Below are 23,107 nucleotides of genomic sequence, written 5' to 3' on the forward strand. Positions count from 1 at the left end.
CTCGAGATGGCTCTGTCGCTTCCCATTACGGGCAAGGGGTCTGCGTGCCTGGCTCACTGGGATAATCGTCCTACAGAGGGGCGAATCCTAAGAGAGGGCTCTGAAAGCCGGGGCGGAGCGGAGAGGGGCTTGGGGGTGGGGGTGTTTGCCAGGCTAGTACCTCAGCAGCTATGGCTATTTTTAAACTATCTGTGTGTCTGTCCCATTGGCCGTGTGTCCTTTGTGTGCCTCTTTCTCTCTTGCAAAGACCCCTTAGCAGACTGGGAACAAAAAAAAGCTTTCTCTTCTGCAGCAAAATCATCAGGCAAAAAATCTGCCTGGAGCCTTTTTCCTCTCTCATTTCTCTAACTGATCTAAGTGGAGCACAGAGATGGTGCAATTAGGGTTTGTTTTTCCACAGGGCTAAGGGGCCTCACTCTCCCTGCCGCGCTGGGTGCTGCACAGACCTCGCCCTCCCAGTTGAAATGCAATGGAGGGACTGGGCATGATTCTGGTGTGTGTGTGGGGGGTGCCAGCTATGTTGGGTGCTGTCCTGGCTCCCACCAGCCGAGATCAAAATGGGTCCCCCCCCATTGTGCTGGATGCTGCTCAGCCCCCCAAGCAGAGATCAGGGACCTCTATTTTGCTGGGTTTTGGCCCTCCTGGCTGAGGTTGAGGGCCCCCCATTGTGCCTGGTGCTGCCCCCCTTGGCAGAGATCGGTAAGGCCCCCTAGTGAGGCTTGGTGCTGGGCAGACACATAGCTAGGCGCAATCCTTGTCCCAAAATGCTCGCAGTCTAAGTGGCCCAAGGCAGAATCATCTCCCCATGTTACAGCTGGGAAGTGAGGTTCTGGGAGCTGCAGGGACTGGCCCTGGTCACACGGGGAGCCAGCAGCAGGGCTGGGGAAGTGAACCCAGGTGTCCTGAGCCCCAGCCCACAATGCAGGTTTTCTTTGAAGGGGCTGAAGAGGGGAAATTGCAGCCAAAAAGGTTATGGTTTGGCAGAGCTAGTGGAGGGAGGGAGCTGTGAGTGGATCCCACAGCCAGCCTGAGAGAGGGATGCTGGGAGGGGGGTGGGTCTAGTGGTTAGAGCGGGGGGGAGGGGGCTGGGACTCAGGACTCCTGGGTTCTATCCAGGCTGTAGTGTGCTGAGTCAGGCCAGCCACAGTGATTAAAGTATGACTAATTCTTTTCCCATCCCTGTTCAGGGAGTGGGAGCTTCCCCAGCAATGATCTCTCTGTCCTTTACTCCCTGCTGACCCAGGCACGTTGCTTTCCCTTTTCTGCATTGGGTGTGTGTATCTGTGTGTGTGTGCGGAAACAAAGTGTCCCATGTCCTCCCAGCCAGACAGGAAGGCTGCTGTGGCAGGGACAATAGGTTACTGTCTGTGAAGCAGAGGAGCTGACATCTTACCCAGCAGCCTGGAAATGCTGGGAGAACTGGGCTGCAGGGGAGATGCGGTCTCTGTGTGTGTGTATGTGTGTGTGGGATTTGCATCCATGTCCCCCAAATCCCTGCCCAGATACCATGCTGTGAGTGCCCCCAGCCTGGATGCACACAGGCTCCCTGCTCTACTGGAGGAGGAGAATGGGCCAGTCATTAAGGGGGCTGGACTGGGAATCGGGACTCTTGGGATCTGTCCCCAGTTCTGGGAGTGGAGTGGTGTCTAGTGGTTAGTGCAGGGGGGCTGGGAGCCAGGACTCCTGGGTTCTCTGTCCAGCTCTGGGAGAGGAGTGGTGTCTAGTGGTTAGAACGGGGCTGGGAGCTAGAACTCCTGAGTTCCATTCATAGCTTTGCTGCCAACTCACTATGTGATGGTGGTGAGTCATTTACCAGCTGTGTCTGGTGAGTAACAGGTTTTCTGAGGTATGAAGCATTTATTAGCAGTTTGTTTCCTTCCCCCGGGGCCAGCAGGGAGCTGTTGCCACTGACAGCGCCAGGCCTGGGACTGGCACAGGGCTGTAGTACAAGGTGTTGGTTAGTTCCCGTGAGGCTGTGGGCCCGGTTGGGGTGGGAGCCGTGATCTCTTGGAGGATAGGTGGGGCTGTGTGTGAGTCATAGCAAGGGGGAATCCCCGTCTGGGAGCAGCGGGGGCGGGGGCTGGCTCACAGTGGGGTGGGGAATGAGACGGGGTGACTCAGGGCGGGAGGCATGGCTTTTCCTATCCATGGGGTATTCTAAGTCTTGTAGTGGTCTGGGACGGCGTGTGCATGAGGGAGGTGGTGGCTGGCAGGCCCCGTACTGCTGTCTGCTCTGGGAATGGGTGTCAGGACTGGCGCAAGGAGATAAGCTGCAGCTCTGGGGCAAACCCAAACCCATCCCAGGACACCCACAGAGCTGGCACGACTTCAGCTGAAGGGAGGAAGCCTTTGTGTGAGAGCACTGGACAGGTGTGTATCTGTGCATGCAGGTGTGGGGATGGGGCTAGAACGTGTGTATGTCTGTGTCGGAATACAACGGCACGTCGGACAGACAGACGGCCGAGGGAGCCAGGAGTCCTTGTTTCTGTCTCTGGGAGGGGAGTGGGGTCCAGTCGGTGAGATCAGGAGGATCTGGAAGAGCAGACTCCTGGGTTCCATCCCAGCTCTGGGAGCGGCGTTTGGTCCAGCGGCTGGAGTAGGCCATTCCCCCGCCCCCGATAACTGGCTCTGTCTCTCCCCGCACAGTGGTCCTGACCCAGCGGGTGAAGGTCCGGAATGAGGTCACGGGCTACGTGGGCGATGAGGCCATGCTGCAGTGCCTCTTCCCTGCCACCAGCCCTGACATCAAGGTCAGCCAGGTTACCTGGATGAAGGAGATGGGGGGCAAGAAGCAGAACGTGGCTGTCTACCTCCCGGACCACAAGCCCAACTTCCCCTTGGACAACAGCGGCAGGATCCGGTTTCTGAACGTCTCCCTGCAGGACGCCACGCTGATCATCCAGCCCTTGCGCATGAGTGACGAGGGGACCTACGTCTGCGAATTCGCCACCTACCCTCATGGCAATGAGGACGGGATCACCACGCTCAGCATCCTGGGTGAGGGGGGCACGGGGTCTGTCCCTGGGGGCACCCAAGATGGGGAACTGGTTGGAGGGGGGAATGGCACATGGTGTGCCAATCCCGCGCCAGGCAGGGGACTGGCAGGGGGTGGGGGGGAGATGAGATACAGGCCTTCCCCTCTAGGAAGCGCTGGCTCTGATCTGGGGAAGGGCGTATGGGGCTGACGGTTTGGCCTGCGGGTCCCTCTTCTCGGTGAATGGTCTGTGAGGATGCCCCTGGGATCAGCTGCAGCCTGTGCCGCTCCCAGGGCAGGGGAAGTGGTGAAATCGGTGCCTTGGGTCTCCTCGTACCGGTGTCTGACATGGGCAGAACTGCCTGTGCTAATTGCTTTGATTAACAATGGGGAAAGCATCATAAGGCATGGCTACCGAGGCACTCTCAGTGGGCAGCTGCTGGGAAAGGGATTTTCAGGGACGGGATCTTGGCTAGGAGGGTCCGGGGGGCTGGGATTTAGGACTCCTGGTTCAGCTTCCATGGAGCTTGCCCAAATCCAATCTCTGTGCAGTGCCCGGTGCGATGGGGCCCCTGATCTTGGCTGGAGGAGTCTGGGGAACCCCACTGGCTAACCCTGCCTTCTGGTCCCCTCAGCCAGGCCCACCAACACGGCAGAGTCGCGGAAGGTGGTGGTGGGTAACACCACGATCCCAGTGGCCGTTTGCACCTCAGCCAACGGCAAACCCCCCGCCCACATCAAGTGGCTCGCCACCCTCCCCGGCAGCTACAATGCCTCTGAGGTGACCAACGGAGATGGCACTGTCTCCGTCACCAGCCAGTTCAACATGGTGCCCACGGCGGCGGCAGACAAGCAGCAGATCACCTGTGTCATCAGCCAGAGAACACTGGCTGCACCGGAGAACATCCCTGTCACGCTGTCTGTGCTGTGTGAGTGACGGGGCCAGGGCTCCCAGATCCCATCCGCAGCTCTGGGAGGGGAGTGGGGGCTGGTGGGTTGGGGTGGAGGGGGGCTGGGAGCCAGCAGTCCTGGGTTCTCTCCCCAAGACTTGGAGGGGAGTGGGGGCTAGTGGGTTAGCGTGGGGGGAGGGACTGGGAGCCAGGACTCCTGGGTTCTCTCCCTGTCCCTGTTGGGGGAGTGGTGTCTAGTGGGTTAGAATGGGGGGAGGGACTGGGAGCCAGGACTCCTGGGTTCTGTCCATGGCTGTGGAGCAGGGATAGCTTGGGCCCCAAAGGCAGCTGGCAGAGTCTGACCGACCCCTCTGCTCTCTCCATAGACCCGCCACAAGTCACTATTGATGGCTATGATGACAACTGGTACGTGAGCCGGAGTGAGGCCATGCTGAGATGCACCGCCAAAGGGAACCCCAAACCCACCCATTACTCCTGGAGCACGTGAGTCCCTGCACAGGCTCATGGGGGAGGAGATGCTGCTGTTAGATTCCCCCCCGCCCCCCCCCGACAAACACACTGGCTGACTCCTAGACTGGGGTCTAGAGGGTTAGAGCAGGGGGGCTGGGAGCCAGGACTCCTGGGTTCTGTCCCTGGCTCTGGGAGGCAAGTGGGGCCTAGCGCATTAGAGCAGGGGGGCTGGAAGGCAGTGTTCCCTCTAATTTTTCCCACCCATGTGCGGAATGTATTTTGTTACGGACACATCACCTCTCTATTGGTGTATGGTACATAACAAAATTCGTGTGGGGGTGGGGCTGAGGGGTTCGGAGTATGGGAGTGGGCTCAGGGTTGGGGCAGAGGATAGGGGTGCTGGGGAAGGTGAAGGCTCCAGCTGGGGGTGCAGGCTCTAGGGTGGGGCTGAGGATGAGGGGTTTGGGGTGCAGGCTGCCTGGGGCCATGGCAGAGAGAGAGGACTCCCCCCAGCCCTCTCTCCCTGCAGCAGCACCTGGGCTTCAGGGGGGAGGGGTGCCTTTCCCACAGCCATGGCACCTGCCGGGGCTAGGTTGGGACCCGGGGAGCGGTGCGTCTCCCTTGGCCACAGCAGCTCTTTGACAGGGCTGGGTTGGGTCCGGGGCTGGAGGAGAGAAATATCTCCCCGCAGCAGCACTGAGCACCTGCACAGTGCTTAATAGGCTGCTGCGCGGCTGCACAGCTCAGAGGGAACTTAGGCTGGGAGCCAGGACTCCTGGGTTCTGTCCTTGGCTCTGGGAGGGGAGTGTGGTCTAGTGGGTTAGAGCAGGGGGGCTGGGAGCCAGGACTCCTGGGTTCTGTCCTTGGCTCTGGTAGGGGAGTGGGGTCTAGCGGGTTAGAGCAGGGGGGCTGGGAGCCAGGACTCCTGGGTTCTGTCCTTGGCTCTGGGAGAGGAGTGGGGTCTAGCAGGTTAGAGCAGAGGGGCTGGGAGCCAGGACTCCTGGGTTCTGTCCTTGGCTCTGGGAGAGGAGTGGGGTCTAGCGGGTTAGAGCAGGGGGGCTGGCAGCCAGGACTCCTGGGTTCTGTCCCTGGCTCTGGGAGAGGAGTGGGGTCTAGCGGGTTAGAGTAGGGGGGCTGGGAGCCAGGACTCCTGGGTTCTGTCCTTGGCTCTGGGAGAGGAGTGGGGTCTGTGATGCAGTAGGGACTGTCTGTGTGGGGAGTGGGAGAACAGGGGAGGACTTTAGGGGATGGACGATGCCAGGGCCTGTAACCTGAGCTAGGTAAGGGAGGGGAAAGGTCAACACCTTTGCCAGGAAGGGGACAAAGGAAGGGAGTGGCAGGAGGGAAGCAGTTTGAGTTTGGGCTTGGGGCTGTGTGGGCGGAATTCAGGGGATCCTAGCTAGGATCCAAGCACCCTGAAAGCCCAGAAGGACTCGGTGGAGGGGTCCTGACTGTGCCTGCAAGCTCTGCTGTAACCTGTGTTCCTGTTGTCCAATAAACCTTCTGTTTTACTGGCTGGCTGAGAGTCACTGTGGGTCCCAGGAAGAGGGGTGCAGGGCCGGACTCCCCACACTCCGTGACAGGGTCTAGCGGGTTAGAGCAGGGGGGCTGGGAGCCAGGACTCCTGGGTTCTGTCCTTGGCTCTGGGAGGGGAGTGTTGTCTAGTGGGTTAGAGCAGAGGGGCAGGGAGCCAGGACTCCTGGGTTCTGTCCTTGGCTCTGGTAGGGGAGTGGGGTCTAGCGGGTTAGAGCAGGGGGGCTGGGAGCCAGGACTCCTGGGTTCTGTCCTTGGCTCTGGGAGGGGAGTGTTGTCTAGTGGGTTAGAGCCCGCATCATGGGAGAAGGGATGTTCCAGGGTCCAAAGGGATTAAATTTAAAGGAGGAGTGGCAGGGCCTGGGTCACGGTGCTGCTCCCATGGGGAGAAGGAAATGAAAACAAACCAGCTCACAAACCTGTTTTTCTAGGTTGTGAGAGGCCTCGAGTCCTGTTCCGCTGGGTAGCGAGGCCCCAAACTCCCTAGAGCTAGGCTAGCAAGGGGTCCTGGGCAGTGTCTGTGGGTGGGCTCCTCACCCTGGGCTGGCCTGTCCCTGTGGAAGACTTGGCTGGCTGGGAGGGGGCTATCTCTTTCTGTCCCTGCTTCTTCAAGGCCTGGGAGGCTGATGGGTCTGAACCAGTTCACCTGCCTGCGCCCCCCCCAGAGGAACAGCTGCACCCAACCCCCCACCCCCAGCCACTGCTCGGTCAGGACAGCCAGCTGCTGGGTCACTCGGAGGCTGAGCTGAAAGGAGAGTGGCTGGGGGTGGGGGTCAGTGTATGGCAGCTGTGCTTACTTTGCACATCAGAGGGGTTATCTGGGGAGCCTCACCCAGCCCCTGGCACAGAGTTTGGAACTGTTGTGCCAGTGGCTGCCCACTGCTCCCCGGGTCTCCTGCTGCCCCCTGCTCCCCATGGTGTGAGAGCAGTGAGTATCTTGGGGGTTGTTCTTGCTTTGAATGCACACCTGGAGGAGTCAAATGTCTAGAGCAGGGGGGAGGGAAGGCTGGGAGCCAGGACTCCTGGGTTCTATCTCCGGCTCTGGGAGGGGTATGGGGTCTAGTGGGTTAGGTTAGAGCAGGGGGTTGAGGGGCTGGGAGCCAGGACTCCTGGGTTCTATCCAAGCTCTGGGAGGGAAGTGGGGGCTGGTGGTTAGAGCAGGAGGGGCTGGGAGCCAGGACTCCTGGGTTCTCTCCCAGCTCTGGGAGGGAAGTGGGGTCTAGTACGTAGAGTATTGGAGCGGGCTGGGAGCCAGGACAAACCCCAGGCCTGAGAAGGATGTGAGGTGGGTATGCTGGGAGTCAGACCCCCTGCCCTGGTCTCTAACCAGTCTCTCCCCTCCCCTTCCTTCCCCCAGCCCTAGCGGGCCGCTGCCCACCACGGTGCAGGTACAGGGCGACCGGCTGGTGGTGCAGTCAGTGGATCTGGCGGTGAACACGACCTTCATCTGCCATGTCACTAATAGCGTGGGGACGACACGGGTCGAGCAGACCGTCCTGGTGCGAGGTGAGTGTGCGGAGGCCCTTCCCCGGTGGCTGAGAAAAGGCAGTGTCCCCTCCCCCAGCAGGTGACTGGTGTGTGATCTGGGTCCAGGCTGTGTTCAAAGGGCTGGAGGAGCTCAGGGTGAGGGTGGGAAGCTTGTTCAGGGCTGGGGGGGTCTGTGTGCCAGGGAAGGTGGCGGGGTCTCATGCTGGGATATTGGGGAAGTTCCAGGGGGTGGGGCTCCCAGGGGTGCAGGAAGGGTGTCTCTGTCATGCCCTGGGAGGCGAAGGGGCCCATCCTGGGGGGGAGATGGTGTCCCTGCAAATGCCCCCCCCTTTCACCCCCTGCTTCGTCCCCTCTCCCCAAGACATTGCTCTGGTTCCTGCTTGAGCCCATGCCTTGTGAGCGAGGGAGGGTCTGCGAGGGGGTGCAAAGACCCTGTTTAGCTGGTGGAAGCTGTTTGGGGAATGTGTTACACCTCATTGTCTTTTCTGGGGGTGTAGTAGGCTCTCTCACACCCCTGCTGGAAGCTGCAGGCTCTTCCCCCCACTCCCTCACCTCCTCAGGGGTCCCACAGCCTGGGAGCTGGGGTAATCTCCCCCAGCTTCTCCTGATGAGTCGGGGCAAGGCTGGCCTCAGGACTCCTGGGTTCTCTCTCTGGTTCCTAGAGGTGGGAGGCAGGGTCTAGTAGATTAAGCAGGGGGCTGGGCTGGGCTGGGCTGGGCTGGCGTCAGGACTCGTGGGTCCTGTTCCTGGCCCCTCCCGTTGTTACTGCTCTGGTGGTGACTGGGCAGCATTGCGGGGATGGGGATGCCTGTGACCGTCCTGTGCCAAATGATTATCTGCCCTGAGGATTTACACCCAGGTGTGAGGCTTCTGCAGCAGCCAGGCTTTGTGGGCCATGCAGCATGTGTGAGCATTAGCATGGGGTCAAGGGGGGGCAGTTAATACCCAAGTGCATTGTGGGAGGGCAGGGCAAACCAGGTGCATTGTGGGGGAGTGTGTGGGGCAGGGGATGGGGGATGTGCCATTAGCCAGATGCAGAGGGGGGCAGAGGGTAAGGCATATGTCAACAGCCGGTTGCATTGTGGAGAGGGGGACGGGGGCTTGTTGTGTGCCAACAGCCAGGTGGGGTGGGGGTGGGGCACGTGCCAACAGCCAGGTGTATTGTGGGGGATGGGCATGCAGGGACCCAGGTGCATTGTGGGCTTGGGCAGGGTGTGAGTTTGTGAGCACTAGGCAGAGCGGGGAAGGGAGGGGAGACCCCGTCTTGGCCCCAGGAGGACCCGGCTCTGCATGGAAGCACCGCCTCAGATGACAAAGGGGTCACCACGGCCCTCCCCCTCACCCCCAATGGCTCCATCCGCGGCTCTTCTGCCCAGCGGCACGTGGCGAGCAACACCCCCTCCCCCCGAAGCTTGGAGAGTGACCCCCTGCCTCCATCTTTTCTCTACTCCAGAGCACCCCATGAGGCTGCAGAGCAGCGCCGGAGCCATTGCCGGGGGTCTCGTTGGGGGCATCCTGGCCCTCGCCCTGCTCGGGGCTCTGGTATTCTTCCTGCTCCACCGGCGCCGCACCCGACCCCCTGTCAAGGGTGCCTATGACCCCACCACCCGCATCTTTGGCAATGGGGCCGCTCCGCCCCCCAGCTTAATCTACCACCCCAACTCGGAGCTGGACCGGCCCCTCAGGGCCACGCCGGGTGAGGGGGCCCCCAGGGAGCAGTCCGGCCCCTACAGCTACCCCAGCCAGTGGCACGAGGAGGAAGAGGAGGAGGAGCGGCTTGACGAGGTGGGGCCCATGTCGCGGCTCAGTGCCCACCCCAGGCAGGGCGCTCCGAGCGGCTACGAGGACGACGACATGGAGTCACAGCATGACGGGTCCATCATCTCCAAGATGGCTGTCTACGTGTGACCGCCCGGCCCTGGGGGGAGCCGAGACAATGGCAGGTGAACCCCTCGCAGGCGAGGACGAGAGTGTCTGGGGAGCAGAGACGGATTAACTCAGGGGGCTGCGGAACTCCCAGGGGGCGACAGGCTGCTGGGGGGCCATGGACGCTGGACTCCTGACTCGTGATCCCGCCAGCCCCAGGCAGTAGGCGGGTCTCCGCTGCCTGGCCAGGTGGGGGGCGATGCACCCTTGTGTTGGGTGAAAGGCTCCGTTGACACCCATGTGCTGGGATGTGGACGCTGTGCTCTGGGTGAACACGTGGGGCGGGGGCAGGAAGGTTCGTGTTGATGCCTTGGGTTTTGTACAACACAGTAGATCCTGAGCCAGGCATTGGGGGGTGGGGTGGGGGAACACAGACCCTCCCCCTTTAAAAGGAGACCCACGCAGCTCCCTGGTTGAGGATGTGATTTGCCTGATTCTGCGCCACCTGTAACGAGAGCAGGAGAGTTGGTGTGACTCCCTCCCCGTTTGGGGGGCTCCCCCGAGGCGCACCCTATGTCAGTGACCTGTCCTAGTGAGTGCTGTTGCTCCATTGTCTCCCAGTGTCTGTGACACACACTGTTTACACCCCTCCCCACACTGTTCTCCCTGCCCCTCCGCTGTGTCTTACAGTGCCAGCTCCTCCGTCTCCCCCATGTAAATATCCTGAGCCCCCGAGAGCGGTTATTTTCGTAGTGTACTGGTTGCTATGGCACCATCACCATCTTGTCTCCATTTTGTATGTAATAAAGTCTCCTTGGAGCCCAGGCCCAGCTGTCTCTTCTCATTGCTGGGTGGGACTGGGGGCTGAAAAGAGTATTGATGGGGGCTTGAGGGGTGGGGCACAGCACCAAGGGCTGCGCAGGTGGTGAGGGGAAGAGTCTGCATTATTTGGGGGGGCATGTGCATGAAGGCAGGTGTGTTTGGGAGGGCAGCTGTGTGTGCGGCCAAGGCGGGCATGCTGGGGGGGTGCAGTGCCAAGGCGGGTGTGCTTGGGGGGTGCGGTGCCAAGGCGGGTGTGCTGGGGGGGCAAGGTGGCAAAGCGGACGTGCTGGGGGAGTGCAGTGTCAAGGCGGGCGTGCTGGGGGCTTATAGAGGAAGTGAGTGGGGGAGGGCATGTGCCTTACTGCAGAGTGGGCGTGGGAGGGAGCTGGCCGGGGGCACACTGGAAATGTATTGCTAGCAGGGTGAGGGGTGTCTATGGGGTATTGTGCTGGAGGGGTATAGAAGAGGGGGTGTATGGGGACAGCGAATTACCAACCATCTAGAAATGGCCAGAAATGATTTCTGTGGGCAGGAAAAAAACCCAAACTTTCCAACTGAAACAGCTGGTGCTTTTTGTTGTGCTGTCACAGAATTTTCCTTTTTAATCAACACAAAACAAAAAATCCCCCCCCCCCAGGAGGAGGGGTGGGAACATCAGACCCCCCCCCCCAGCTCACATGCAGTGTCTGGGGCGACGGAAAGTGTTAGTGGGGCCTGCTTCCCAAACGCAGCCTGCTGTGGGGCAGTTGGAAAACCTGGGACATGTCCATTTTATTGGTAGCAGGCAGGTCGGTGGCTGGCTTGGGGGGTCGCCCGGCTCTGTCAGCACCGCACTCATTCTGCCGTTTGTCTTGTGCCCGGCTCCATGTTGTGCATTCCTAGAGTCTGGGCCGGGCGGGAGCTCGTCTGACGGGGGAAGGGTCGGCCTGGGAGCCCGTTGCCCCTGACTGGGAACTGGGCCCACCCTGGCGGACTGGGGAGGCCTGTGGGTGTCGCTGCAGGTGTCTGTGGTTTCAGGCCTGCGGCATCCGCTCAGGTGTGAAATGTGGTTTATGGTTTGTGCAGAGGCCATGTTGAGAGGAGCTGGGGCCAGATGTCGGGTGGGGGAGCTGAGACACCAGTAAGGGGCCCCCAGACTGACTTGCTCTCCTGGGTTCTGTATTGGGGCTCCTCCCCCCACTCCTCCCTTTGAGGGTCCCTCCCTAATTCTCTGCTGCCCCCCCTCCCGCTGCCACAATTCCCTCCCTTCCCCACTGCCAGGATCCCCCTAATGCTTTGTGACCTCGGCGGCGAGTGCCACCCACCCAGGCTGGAGGAGCTGGAGAGACCCGGGCTCTGTGATCTGTTGTGGGACTTGTCCTCCCCACCCCCCATGCTGCTCTCGCATGGCTTTGCAGGCCTGGGGCAGCCCCCCTCCAGCCCCCATGTCCCTTGGGAGCTTGTGGTGTCAGTTCAGCAGTCCTGCGGTTGGTTTTTTGGCTGACCTGGTCCTGACCCGGCAGCTCCAGCTTTGAAGAGACAGTTCCCTAATCCTACCTCACAGCACTGGAAAGGCCTGGGACCTGCCCCCCAGCCCAGGGTCCGAGCTGCTGCCTTTGAGCTGAGGCTTGGAATCTGGCAGTTGCCAGGTGAGGGCCCATCTAACCCAGCATCCTGTCTCCCATCTGGTGCTGTGTGTCAGAGGGGAGGTGTGAGACCCCGCCAATCCCCCCACCCCTAGCGCAGGTCTGATCCTGACCCTCCTAGAGATCAGTGTCACAGCCGCGCTGGGGTGTATAAGGGGGTTAGTACTTTGCTGGTGTTTTCCCTGGGTGACTCCCCATGTCTGGTAGCAGCGAGTTCCGAGTCGTTTCCTTTCATCCGTTGGGAATCTCCTGCCTGATGTTCTTGCTGAGCATCCCTTGGCTAAGCGAGGGGTTGGGGCTGACAGGCACCCCATCCCCCGCAGGAGCCTGGGACACCTGTCTCGTCCGGCTGCAGCCACAAAGTAGCATGGGGCGGGGGGCTGAGGGCAGCTTTTGTAGGTGCCTAAAGACCAATTAACTGAAGCCCTCCCAAGGGCTGGGAGCTGAAGGGTAACAGCAGCCGTACTGGGGCCATTCCCCTTTTACATGAGTGCAGCCCCCCCATCCCTGCAGGGGACCAGCGCTGGGGAGCTGAGGCTGAAGCTGCCTGAGCTAAAAATAGCACCTGCCCCTCTCCCAGCCCTGGGCTGGGCTCTAGATCTGGGGGGATGGGCTGGTCACAGCCTGCGGGGTGGGTGCAGGCTGGGGGAGGGCATGCCAGGCAGGGTGCAGGGACAGAGCATATGCCAGGTAGGCGACTTTGTGTGGGATGAGGTCATGACAACAGGAGGGGTGCTTGCTAGGCAGGGGGTCTCTGTGGGGTTGGTAGGGTGCATGCTACACAGGGAGTCGGGAGTGCATGTGTCACGGAGTCACCGGGCGATGCTCTGGAACTGCTCCCCACCAAGCCGGTCAGGACTTTGGGGTCTCTCCTTGGAGCATTCAGCATCCTCTGCCCCTCCGTGCGCTTCCCACAGCGAGTCCACCCCAGCGGGGTCCTGGGGAAGCCACAGGGTTCTGCACCCCCACTTTGCAGTCAGATGTGACTCTCAGCCAGCCAGTAACACAGAGGTTTTATCCGATGACAGGAACAGGGTCTAAAACAGAGCTTGTAGGTACAGCGAACCGGACCCCTCGGCTGGGTCCATTCTGGGGGGCAGTGAGCCAGACCCCCAGGTCTGCCCTCCACCCTTGACCCCAGCCAGCTCCAGACTAACAACCCCTCCCAGCCCCTCCTCTCTGCTCAGCCCCTTTCCCGGGCCAGGAGGTCACCTGATCCCTTTGTCTCCAACACCTTCAGCTGGCACCTTTGCAGAGGGGGGGCCCAGGCCATGAGTTGCTAGGAGACAGAGTGTCAGGCATTTAGGTGCACTGGCCCTTTGCTCTGCCAGATACTTAAGAACTGCCATGGGGACACTGAGGCACCAACACAGTATTCAGAGAAAACATTAAGAACGTTCCCAGTTCGTCACAGCATGCTAGGCAGGGGGTCTCTGGGGGGTGGAGGTGCATGGTAGGCAGGGGGTCTCTGTGGGGGTGGTAGGGTTCATGCTAGGCAGAGGGTCTCTGTGGTGTTGGTAGGGTGCATGCTAGGCAGGGGGTCTCGGAGGGGTGGAGGTGCATGCTAGGCAGGGGGTCTCTGTGGGGTTGGTAGGGTGCATGCTAGGCAGGGGGTCTCTGGGGGTGGGGTGCATGCTAGGCAGAGGGTTGCTGTAGGGCAGGGGGAATGGCAGTCAGGTGCCGGGACTGTGCTAAGCTCCATACCTGCCGCTCTCTGCAGCCCAAGGATAATCCCTTGGGGTGAAGGCAGAAGTGAAAGGGTGAGTCCTTAAGCACTGGTGGGTGACGCCATCCCTGTCTCTGCCCGTTCCTGGAAGTCCTGTCACTTCCTCTCTGCAGCTCTCCTGAGCTGCGGGCGTAGTTCTAAGTGACTGTGGTGTATAAATAGCCCATGTTTATTCCTGGCAGGGAAGTGGGACTGCAGGGAGAAGCGGGGATTTTCCCAGGGCTCAACAGGAAGGGGTTGCTGGGAGGATGCCTGGAGATTAGAGACACATGTAGCCCATCTGTGTTTGTGCAGCGCCTGGCGCAGGGGGCTCCTGCTCTGTGACCTCTCTCTGGCGTCTGTCTGAGCGTGTAGGGGTCACACTCCATGTCGTGTAACTTTTCTCCCAAAAAACCGCAGGCTAGAACTTCCCTTTTGTAAAGTGCGCAAGCCAAGCCCCTCCCATCCCATCAGCCCGTGACTCCGGGAGCTGGGGGGGTTATGGGACATCTCCCCACCGTGCACATTTCTCCCAGGGGTTGTGGAGTTAGCAGGGAGCTGTTGGATTCTGCAGCTGCCTGCAGCAATTGCTCAGCTGCTGAAGGATCAGCAGATGGTTCACTAATGTGTGGACCCTTTGGACCCACCTGTAGCAAGCACAGGTGGGGCTGACCAGGCGTGAGTTCCTGTCCCGCTTGGGCTCTTCCCCAGTGGCTGTAACTGCGGAGTCACAGGGACAGGTTTGTTTTTCTGTTTATGCAAAGGGGGAAACACCAAGCCGAAGCCTGGTCTCCTATTTCGGTTTCATCAAAACATTTCTAGGGAAACACCATTTCCCTCCCCTCACAGCCTGGCTGTTTCCTGCCAAGGGAGGGGAGGGTGGGAGAAACTGTTCAGCCAGTTCTTGCCTAGTGCTGCGCAGCCGGGGAGCTCAAGGTGCTTTGCTGTCCTGCTCCTCCCCCCAGGGGCTGTCCCCACACAAAGCGCAAGCCCCCTGGAGACTCACCCCTGCAGGGGCTTTGCCCCATAGACCCACCCCAAGGAACATGAAGGCTGGGGTCGGGGGGGGGGGGGAGGAAGCAGGGGATGGAACTCAGGGCTCCTGAGTCCTAGGCAAGGGCCTAACCATTAGACCATCCTGCCTTCCCTTTGGGAGGGGGTCACTAGTCCGGCATCCTATCACCCTCCCTGCCCAGTGCCTGTGGCCTCTGGTAATGTGCCCCTCAAGGAAGTGTCCTCTGATCCCTGAATCTCAGGGTCGGGGAGCTGGGGGACTGGGGTTTGCAAAGTTGGGGGTCTCAGCTGAGGGAGTCTTGGGGTCCCACAGCCCAGGAGGGAGCTAGAGGACTGGGGATCTCAGCTAGGTGGGGTCTCTGAGCCCCAGAGCCTGGGAGATAGGAATGGGGGAGTTCACCGCTGGGGGAGTCTTGGGGCCCCACAGCCCAGGAGGGGACTGGGGGGGAACCAGCTGGGGGTGGGCTTGGCCCCAGAGCCCAGGAGGTAGATGGGGTCCCAGGCCCATTGCACCTAGGGGGGCAGCGGCTGAGGGGTGGATGAGAGCTGGGCACACCCCAAGGCTGAAGGTGAAACCTGAAATTCACCAGTCCAGCTGCAGCTGTGCAGGGCCACGTAGGTGGGTGCTGAGTCTGGGGTCACATAAACACCAATCTGGAGCCCATGTGGGGTGGGGGGACGCACTGATGCTTGGGGGGAAGAACCAATGCTTGTCTGCAGGTGCTGGGGGGATGGGAGCTATGGGGGGGGCTGGCTGCACGCCAAGGGAGTCGGGCTTTGTTGGGGGGGGGGAGGAGGCAGTGAGATAAGATAAGGGGCCTGCTGCATTCCCAGCCCTGCAGATGGGAGGAGGCGATGGGGGGCCCTGGGTGAGTGTTTCATTGCTTTGGTATTTCATCTGCACACAGTGAAACTTGGCTCTGATTTCTCCCCACGTCAGTGGCGGGGGAGGGGGAACGCTGAGACAGCCCCTCCCCCGGTGAGAGCTGATGGGTTTTGGATCCCATGAGTCACCTGCTGCCATCCTGGCACAGGCAGCAAAGGCCTCCCTCCCCCCCAGTGTCTCAGCAGAGCCCTGGCTGTGCCCTCAGGAGTGGAGCTAGTGGTTAGAGCCGGGAAGGGGGCTGGGAGCCAGGACTCCTGGGTTCTATTCTGGCTCTGGGAGGGGAGAGGTGCTAAATACTGAGCATCTGCCCTGTGAAAAACCAGGCTCTCTTTTCGGGGGTGTTGAGGTGGATGCCCAAAATTACCAGGCCCTTTTGGAAATCTCGGCCACTGTCTGTAATGTGGGGAGAGTGGTGTTCTTACTGACGTGTTGTGGGAGGGTCGAGAGGCCCATGTGTGGGGGCCTCATGTGGTGCCAGGCACTGCACGGATCCCAGCTGAGGCAGGGGTGCCCCATCAGGCTGGGTACTGAATCATTCCTGGTCAAAGTCGGGAAGACAGCCAGAGCTCTTACCCCATTTCCCAGCTGAGAACTGGCTTCCGAGAGAGGCAGGGACTGGACCAAGGTTAGCCAGGGAGTCAGCGACAGCTGGGAACAGAACCCAGGAGTCCTGAGATCCAGCCCTGTTGCTTACGCTCTACCCACCCTCCCCGGCGGAGGAGGAGACTCCACTGACATAAACCGCCCTGGGCAGCCATAGGAGCTGGCAGAGTTCGAGTTACAAGTGCCTGTTAAGCCCTCTGCTTTGGGTCATGTGTCAGCTCTCACCTGGTGAGAATTGAGGGGCTTCCCCATGGCCAGGGACCCCCCATAACTGCAGGGTTTCCGGGGCAGCCTTTGGGTACGTCTCACTAAGGGAACCTGACGCAGGGTTGCTGGATGGAGCCAGGCCAGCCTGGCCCAGCTGGCTCTGAGATCTTTGGCTCCACGAGGGTTTCTGCAACATGGCAACCTGAAAGCCTTCCCCCACCTCCCCACACCACCACACACACAAAATGAAATGGCCTGGCTGAATTGCAGCAAAGCAGCCGGCGTTCCCAGCTTCTTGTGCATAATGCATGGGGCTGTGTGTAATTCTGGGAAGGGGAGTTTGCAGGCTGGAGAAATGGGAGGTGGGGGGGTTCTGTACCCCCCCTCCAAGCCTTGTGCTCAGGAACAGAACCCGGAGTCCTGGCTCCCAGTCCCCCCCCCGCCCCAACCCACTAGACCCCAGAGCTGGGAATGGGACCCAGGAGTCCCCGTCACTCTCATGCAAGGAACCCCCCTCCCCCCGCCGCCACACTCACTATAGCGGGGCGGGTGGTGGTGGGGAGCTGGGGTCAGCTCCTTTGGTGGGGTCCCACCTGGTCCAGTGCCTGGTGCTCGGCCCACAGACTGGATCGTGTGGCCCGGCAGCGCCACCTGGTGGGCTCCTGAGGGCTGGGCCAGAGTGAGCAGTTGGGACCCCAGGGGCTGGGGGTGCCTGGCCCAATGGGTCAGGGGTTAGGGCTGGGAGAGGGACGGGCTGGCCTGAGGGAGGGGTAGAGGTTAGATTTCAGTGGGGGGCTGAGGGGCACTGGAGGGTGGGTGAGGTTAGGGGCAGGTCTGTGATGCTGGGGCTGTGGAGGGGATGCAGGATCCTGAGGAAGGTTCCTTCATGCCCATGGGACACCCTGCGGGGGCCACAGAGAGGCTAGGGGGGTGATAGCCCCTCCCCTGCTCACACCCCCTCTTCCTCTCTCTCCTAGCCCAGCCCAACATGGCTGGCGCGGGCACCACAGGGGGCATCATCGGCGGCATCATTGCTGCCATCGTGGCCGTGGCTGTGGTAGCCACTGGGGTCCTGATTTTCCGCCAGCAGCAGAAAAATCGCACAGAGCAGGACAACGAGGAGTGAGTGACTTGGGGCTCGGTGAGCAGGGTGGGTCTGGGGCGCAGGGGTTGGGGTTTGGGGAACAGGGCAGTGTTTAGGGGAGCAGGGGTTGGGGTTTGAGGGGAACATAGTGGGGTCTGGAGGTGCAGGGGTCAGGGTTTGGGGAACCGGGCAGTGTCTGGGGCTGCAGGGGACAGGGTTTGAGGGTTTGGGGAACCGGGCAGTGTCTGGGGCTGCAGGGGTCAGGGTTTGAGGGTTCGGGGAACACGGTGTCTGGGGCTGCAGGGGTCAGGGTTTGAGGGTTCGGGGAACATGGTGTCATCATCGGCGGCATCATTGCTGCCATCGTGGCTGTGGCTGTGGTGGCCACTGAGGTCCTGATTTTCCACCAGCAGCAGAAAAATCGCACAGAGCAGGACAACGAGGAGTGAGTGACTTGGGGCTCGGTGAGCAGGGCGGGTCTAGAGGGCAGGGGTTGGGGTTTGGGGAACAGGGCAGTGTCTGGGGCTGCAGGGATCAGGGTTTGGGGGTTCAGGGAACAGGGTGGTATCTGGGGGTGCAGGGGTCAGGATTTGGGGGTTTAGGGAACCTGGTGTCTGGGGGTGCAGGGTTTGGGGAACAGGGCAGTATCCGTGGGCACAGGGGTTGGGGCTTGGCGAACAGGGTGGTGTCTGGGGGTGCAGGGTTTGGGGAACAGGGCAGTGTCTGGGGCTGCAGGGATCAGGGTTTGGGGGTTCAGGGAACAGGGTGGTATCTGGGGGTGCAGGGGTCAGGATTTGGGGGTTCAGGGAACCTGGTGTCTGGGGGTGCAGGGTTTGGGGAACAGGGCAGTATCTGTGGGCACGGGTTGGGGCTTGGCGAACAGGGTGGTGTCTGGGGGTGCAGGGTTTGGGGAACAGGGCAGTGTCTGGGGCTGCGGGGATCAGGGTTTGGGGGTTCAGGGAACAGGGTGGTATCTGGGGGTGCAGGGGTCAGGATTTGGGGGTTTAGGGAACCTGGTGTCTGGGGGTGCAGGGTTTGGGGAACAGGGCAGTATCCGTGGGCACAGGGGTTGGGGCTTGGCGAACAGGGTGGTGTCTGGGGGTGCAGGGTTTGGGGAACAGGGCAGTGTCTGGGGCTGCGGGGATCAGGGTTTGGGGGTTCAGGGAACAGGGTGGTATCTGGGGGTGCAGGGGTCAGGATTTGGGGGTTCAGGGAACCTGGTGTCTGGGGGTGCAGGGTTTGGGGAACAGGGCAGTATCCGTGGGTGCAGGGGTCGGGGTTTGGGGAACAGGGCAGTGTCTGGGGCTGCAGGGATCAGGGTTTGGGGGTTCAGGGAACAGGGTGGTATCTGGGGGTGCAGGGGTCAGGATTTGGGGGTTCAGGGAACCTGGTGTCTGGGGGTGCAGGGTTTGGGGAACAGGGCAGTATCTGTGGGCACAGGGGTTGGGGCTTGGCGAACAGGGTGGTGTCTGGGGGCATAGGGTTTGGGGAACAGGGCAGTGTCTGGGGCTGCAGGGATCAGGGTTTGGGGGTTCAGGGAACAGGGTGGTATCTGGGGGTGCAGGGGTCAGGATTTGGGGGTTCAGGGAACCTGGTGTCTGGGGGCATAAGGTTTGGGGAACAGGGCGGTGTCTGGGGGTGCTGGGGTCAGGGAACAGGGCAACATGGGGACCGAGAGGTTGGCGTTCGGAGAACAGAGGAGAGTCTGGGGTGCAGGGGTTGGGTTTCAGGGAACAGGGCAGTATCTGTGGGTGCAGGGGTCGGGGTTTGGGGAACAGGGCAGTGTCTGGGGGTGCAGGGGTTGGGGTTTGGGGAAAAGAGTGATGTCTGGGGGTACAGGAGTCGGGGTTTGGGCAGGAAGATCAGGGGAGGGGGCTCAGAGAGCGTCCGAGAATCAGAGCATGGGGGATGGAATCTGGGAGTCAGAGGTATAGAAGGGGGTTTGAGGGTTCTGAGGGGTGGAGGAGGAGAGGGAGTGGAAGTGAGGAAGAGGAGGGGGTCAGTGTGGGGGAAGGGTGATGAGGGTCAGGAAGGAAATTTGGATAGGGGTTCAGGTACATGCTTTCCCCTCTCTGCCCCCACCCACACTAACCTCTCTGCCTCCGTCTCCCCCACCTCCCAGCCTAGATGGGCCTCCAGCCTACAAGCCGCCTCCGCCTCAGAAGAAGATTGAGGACCCTGAGGTGGTAGGTGCCATATCTCTGCTACCTCCAGGGAGCAGAGGGGATGTATCTAGCGGGGAGCAGGGTGGGGGCTGGGAGGCAGGGCTCCTGGGTTCTCTCCCCGGCTTGGATGAGCAGCCCAGCACACTGCTGGCTCTGGCTGGTTCAATGTGTCTGGTTCATTCCAGGTCACTAATCCCCCTGAGGCTGAGAACATCCCACTGAAAGCTGCCTACTTGGAGCCCAGCATTGCAGCGGATCCCACAGAGCCGGTAATTACTGGGATAGGGTGCAGGGTATTGGGGAGAGGGATCAGGTGCCCAATCCTCTCAGCTAGGATTACCCTTGACAAGAACAACCAGGTTGGATTGGAAACTCCTCTGGGAATCTCTGCCCCAGCTCTAACCAAAACATCCCTCTCCCCTTTCAGAGCTGGGGACAGAACTTAGGAGTTCTGGCTCACAGCCCCCACTGCTCTGACCCACCAGACCCCACCTCCTCCCAGCGCCAGGGAGAGAATCCAGGAGTCCTGGATCCCAGACACCCCCCACCCCTGCTCTAATCACAAGACCCCACTCTCCTCCAAAAGTCAGGGATAGAACCCCGGAGTCCTGGCTTCCAGCCCCTCTATTCTAACCCACTAGACTCCACTTCCCTCCCATAGCTGAGCATAAAACCCAGGAGTCCTGGCTCCCAGCGCCCCCTGCTCTAACCCACTAAACACCACTCCTGTCCCACAGCTGGGCATAGAACCCAGGAGTCCTGGCTCCCAGCTCCCCTACTCTAACCCACTAGTTCATCCATCTGTCTGCGAGCCCAGAGGATCCCTTAGGGGTCAGTGACCCTGCTGCCCACCCCATCTGCCCATCCATCCATCTTGCAGGACCTACCGTGGTACCATGAGCTGCCTACGCTGGAGGACAAGGAGCCAGCAGCAACCAGGGGGCTCAGCCTGGAGGATGAATACCTGGACCAGATCAACCCAATCTATGATGCCCTGTCCTTCGCCTCTGGGGAGGGTGCCCCTGAGCAGGGATTCATTATGTCCCGGGCCTTGTACGTCTGACAGCCTGGTACAAATGGACATGTCTCTCCCTGGATAGACAGACAGCTCCCTTCCCCGCTCCCTCGGCCCTGTACTTGAGACCCCAACCTAGGTGCTCCCTGGGGTTTTGGGGAAGTTCTCTGGCCTGTTATATGGGACATCAGGCTAGATGATCCCAATGGGCCTTCTGGCCTTGAAATCTATTAGTTCCCACTCCTTGGGATCCCCAGTCTCGGACAGACACATGGCTCTCCGGACAGCTGTACAGCTCCCTGCCTCACCCCCACTTCTCCCTGAGCCATGTATGTCTGAGATTGCCCCATCCAGTTGGACACAGGGAGCCCCCTTGAGACACCTGGCTCTGCCCACAGCTCCCTGGACTGACACTGGTTCCTGGCTCACCACCCCAACTGGGCTTCTGTCCTATCTGCTCCCAGTGAGGCTGCAGCCCTCAGCAGGTCTGGCCTAAGGGGCAAAGCAGGATGTTGGGGCCTGAGAGAGGGGTCTGGAGGCCTCAGTGCCAGAAGTCTGGATTTGCCAAAGGTCAGGACTCATCCTCCCCCTCTCCATGCCAGAGGAACGGTCTCTCCTTGCCTTGTGTCTGAGCCATGACGGGCGGGAGGCAGCATCTTCCCCTGGCGGGACATGAGGGTGACTGGAGCTACTGTAGGAGCAGCTCCCTGCTGCTGCTAGCGGGAGGGGATGGGGAAGTAGAGTCGCTGTGGGGCTGGTTCCCTGTCCACACACCGGTGGGTCAGTCCCTTCACTGCTGCAAGGAGCTGCCATCTATTGCAAGGAGCAAGTGTGGGGAGGATGCAACCCCAGCCTGGAGTCTACTTGAATTTCATCACTGGCCCAGACAGGATCCCTGCCTCAGTGACTCCCCAGCCCAGCTGGGTCAGGGGCCCTGTCATCAGCTCCTCCTCCCTCCTGCTTCTGAGCCCTGTCCTGGTCCCTGCTGTACAGCCACCTGCCATGGGGGATCTGATAATGTGAAGGGTTTTTTGTGTTACTATCTTGATTGTCTCTAAATAAGGCTGCTGCTGCTTCTTTCTCCCTCCACACGGGTGTCAAATTAGAGATGGGGGGTTAGCAGCTTCTTTTTGTGCCTTTGCAGATACCCTGAGTGAACAGGGTGATTAGTGCCTTCGATAACACTACGGAACGACTGGGCCTGGGGCTTTAGCTGCTGCCCTGGTGCCTTCGGAACCACTACTGAGCAAATGGGTTTGGATTGGGATTTTGGTTTTTGTATTTGCTGTTTCTTAAAATAAATGTTTCTAAACCAGTGCTGCTGGCATTTCTCCCTCTTTGGCTGGGAACAGCCACAAGAGCTGCTGTCTTGGGGGGAGGGGGAGGGCAGCAGGGAAGGCCTTGAAACTGACATCCAAGGGAAGGGGTAGCTATGGGTGGCTGGATGCTGCTGGGGTGAGCCTAAAATCCAATGTCCACTGGAGGACCCCCTATGAATATGATGTGGAGGGGCTGGACACTGCCATGCTCTAGGGGGACGGGCTGCTGCACCTTGCCATTTTAGGGCTCTGAGGGGGAGCTTGGACACTGCCGTCATCTGGGGAGGGGGCCCTGCCATCTAGGGGAGGGCAGGGGCTGGACAATGACAGTCTCGGGGGGTCCCAGGGAGCTGAACACTGCTATCCTTGGGGGGAGGGGAGCTAGACATGGCTATTCCCTGGGGGAGCCTGGACACTGCCAGCGTCTGGGGGAAGTGCGGGCTGGACACTGTCAACATTGGGGGGGGGGAGCCTTGACACTGCCATGAGCTGCGGAAGGGGCCCTGCCATCTGGGGGGAGAGGGGGCAGGGAGCTGGACAATGATAGTCTCTGTGGGTCCCAGGGAGCTGAACACTGCTATCCTTGGGGAGAGGGGAGCTAGACATGGCTATTCCCTGGGGGAGCCTGGACACTGCCAGCGTCTGGGGGAAGTGCCATTGGGGGGGAGCCTTGACACTGCCATGAGCTGCGGAAGGGGCCCTGCCATCTGGGGGGAGAGGGGGCAGGGAGCTGGACAATGACAGTCTCTGTGGGTCCCAGGGAGCTGAACACTGCTACCCTTGGGGGGAGGGGAGCTAGACATGGCTATTCCCTGGAGGAGCCTGGACACTACCAATTTCCTGGAGGAAGGGGGGCCTAGACACTGCCATTCCCGGGGGGGGAGGGGCTGGACACTGCCAGCCTCTGGGGAGGACAGTAGAATCCGGGCCCGGTGAGGTTCCCGTCACTCCCGCCCCGATACCTATTGGGGGTGGGGGGGGGGGAGGACCTGGAATCCGCTCCCTTTAGAGGGGCGGGGCTGGTATTTGGCTCCGCCTCCAAAATGGCGACGCCAGAACCCGCACTCCCCCGCGGACTCTATGGCTGCCGCGGTGCATGCTGGGACCATGCCGGCGCCCTGACCTTGCGGCCGCACCGTGCAACCGAACTTGCTGCCCTCGGGCCCCGCCTCTGGTGGGGTGGCCAATCAGGGGCAGCTCCTGGCCTGGCCTCATCTCCTATGGACTCCAGCCAACGGGAAGGCGGCATGGGGAAGGAGCACGGTACGGTGACACAGTGGCCAATAGAGATGTGATATCGCTGGGAAGGGCGGGACACATCCAGGTAGGTCCAATAGCAATGGCTCATGGGGGCGGGTCCCGTAAAGGCTCTACCCAATGACGATCCATCATATGCCGGAACAGGCGGGACATGGAGGGGCAACAGTTCATGAGGTCAGA

At 60.8% G+C, this 23,107-nt stretch overlaps 1 protein-coding gene across 2 annotated transcripts in view; it reads left to right on the forward strand.

The window, feature by feature from the left end:
- The window catches only part of NECTIN2 (nectin cell adhesion molecule 2), a 41,438-nt gene extending 19,773 nt beyond the window's left edge, over positions 1-21,665 (forward strand). The window contains exons 2-9 of one of the 2 annotated variants that reach the window (XM_030547905.1): positions 2,647-2,997; positions 3,610-3,903; positions 4,251-4,368; positions 7,226-7,374; positions 17,062-17,206; positions 19,291-19,354; positions 19,519-19,602; positions 20,214-21,665. In XM_030547905.1, coding sequence (XP_030403765.1) covers positions 2,647-2,997; positions 3,610-3,903; positions 4,251-4,368; positions 7,226-7,374; positions 17,062-17,206; positions 19,291-19,354; positions 19,519-19,602; positions 20,214-20,396 — 1,388 coding nt within the window. In that variant the 3' untranslated portion in view covers positions 20,397-21,665. Of the gene's footprint in view, positions 1-2,646; positions 2,998-3,609; positions 3,904-4,250; positions 4,369-7,225; positions 7,375-8,809; positions 10,049-17,061; positions 17,207-19,290; positions 19,355-19,518; positions 19,603-20,213 lie in introns of those variants that run through there. The other variant, XM_030547906.1, reaches the window with a different exon arrangement.
- The last annotated feature ends 1,442 nt before the right edge of the window (positions 21,666-23,107 follow it).

This window comes from Gopherus evgoodei, unplaced genomic scaffold (assembly GCF_007399415.2).
Source record: "Gopherus evgoodei ecotype Sinaloan lineage unplaced genomic scaffold, rGopEvg1_v1.p scaffold_76_arrow_ctg1, whole genome shotgun sequence".
In the NCBI taxonomy this organism is placed as follows: domain Eukaryota; kingdom Metazoa; phylum Chordata; order Testudines; family Testudinidae; genus Gopherus; species Gopherus evgoodei.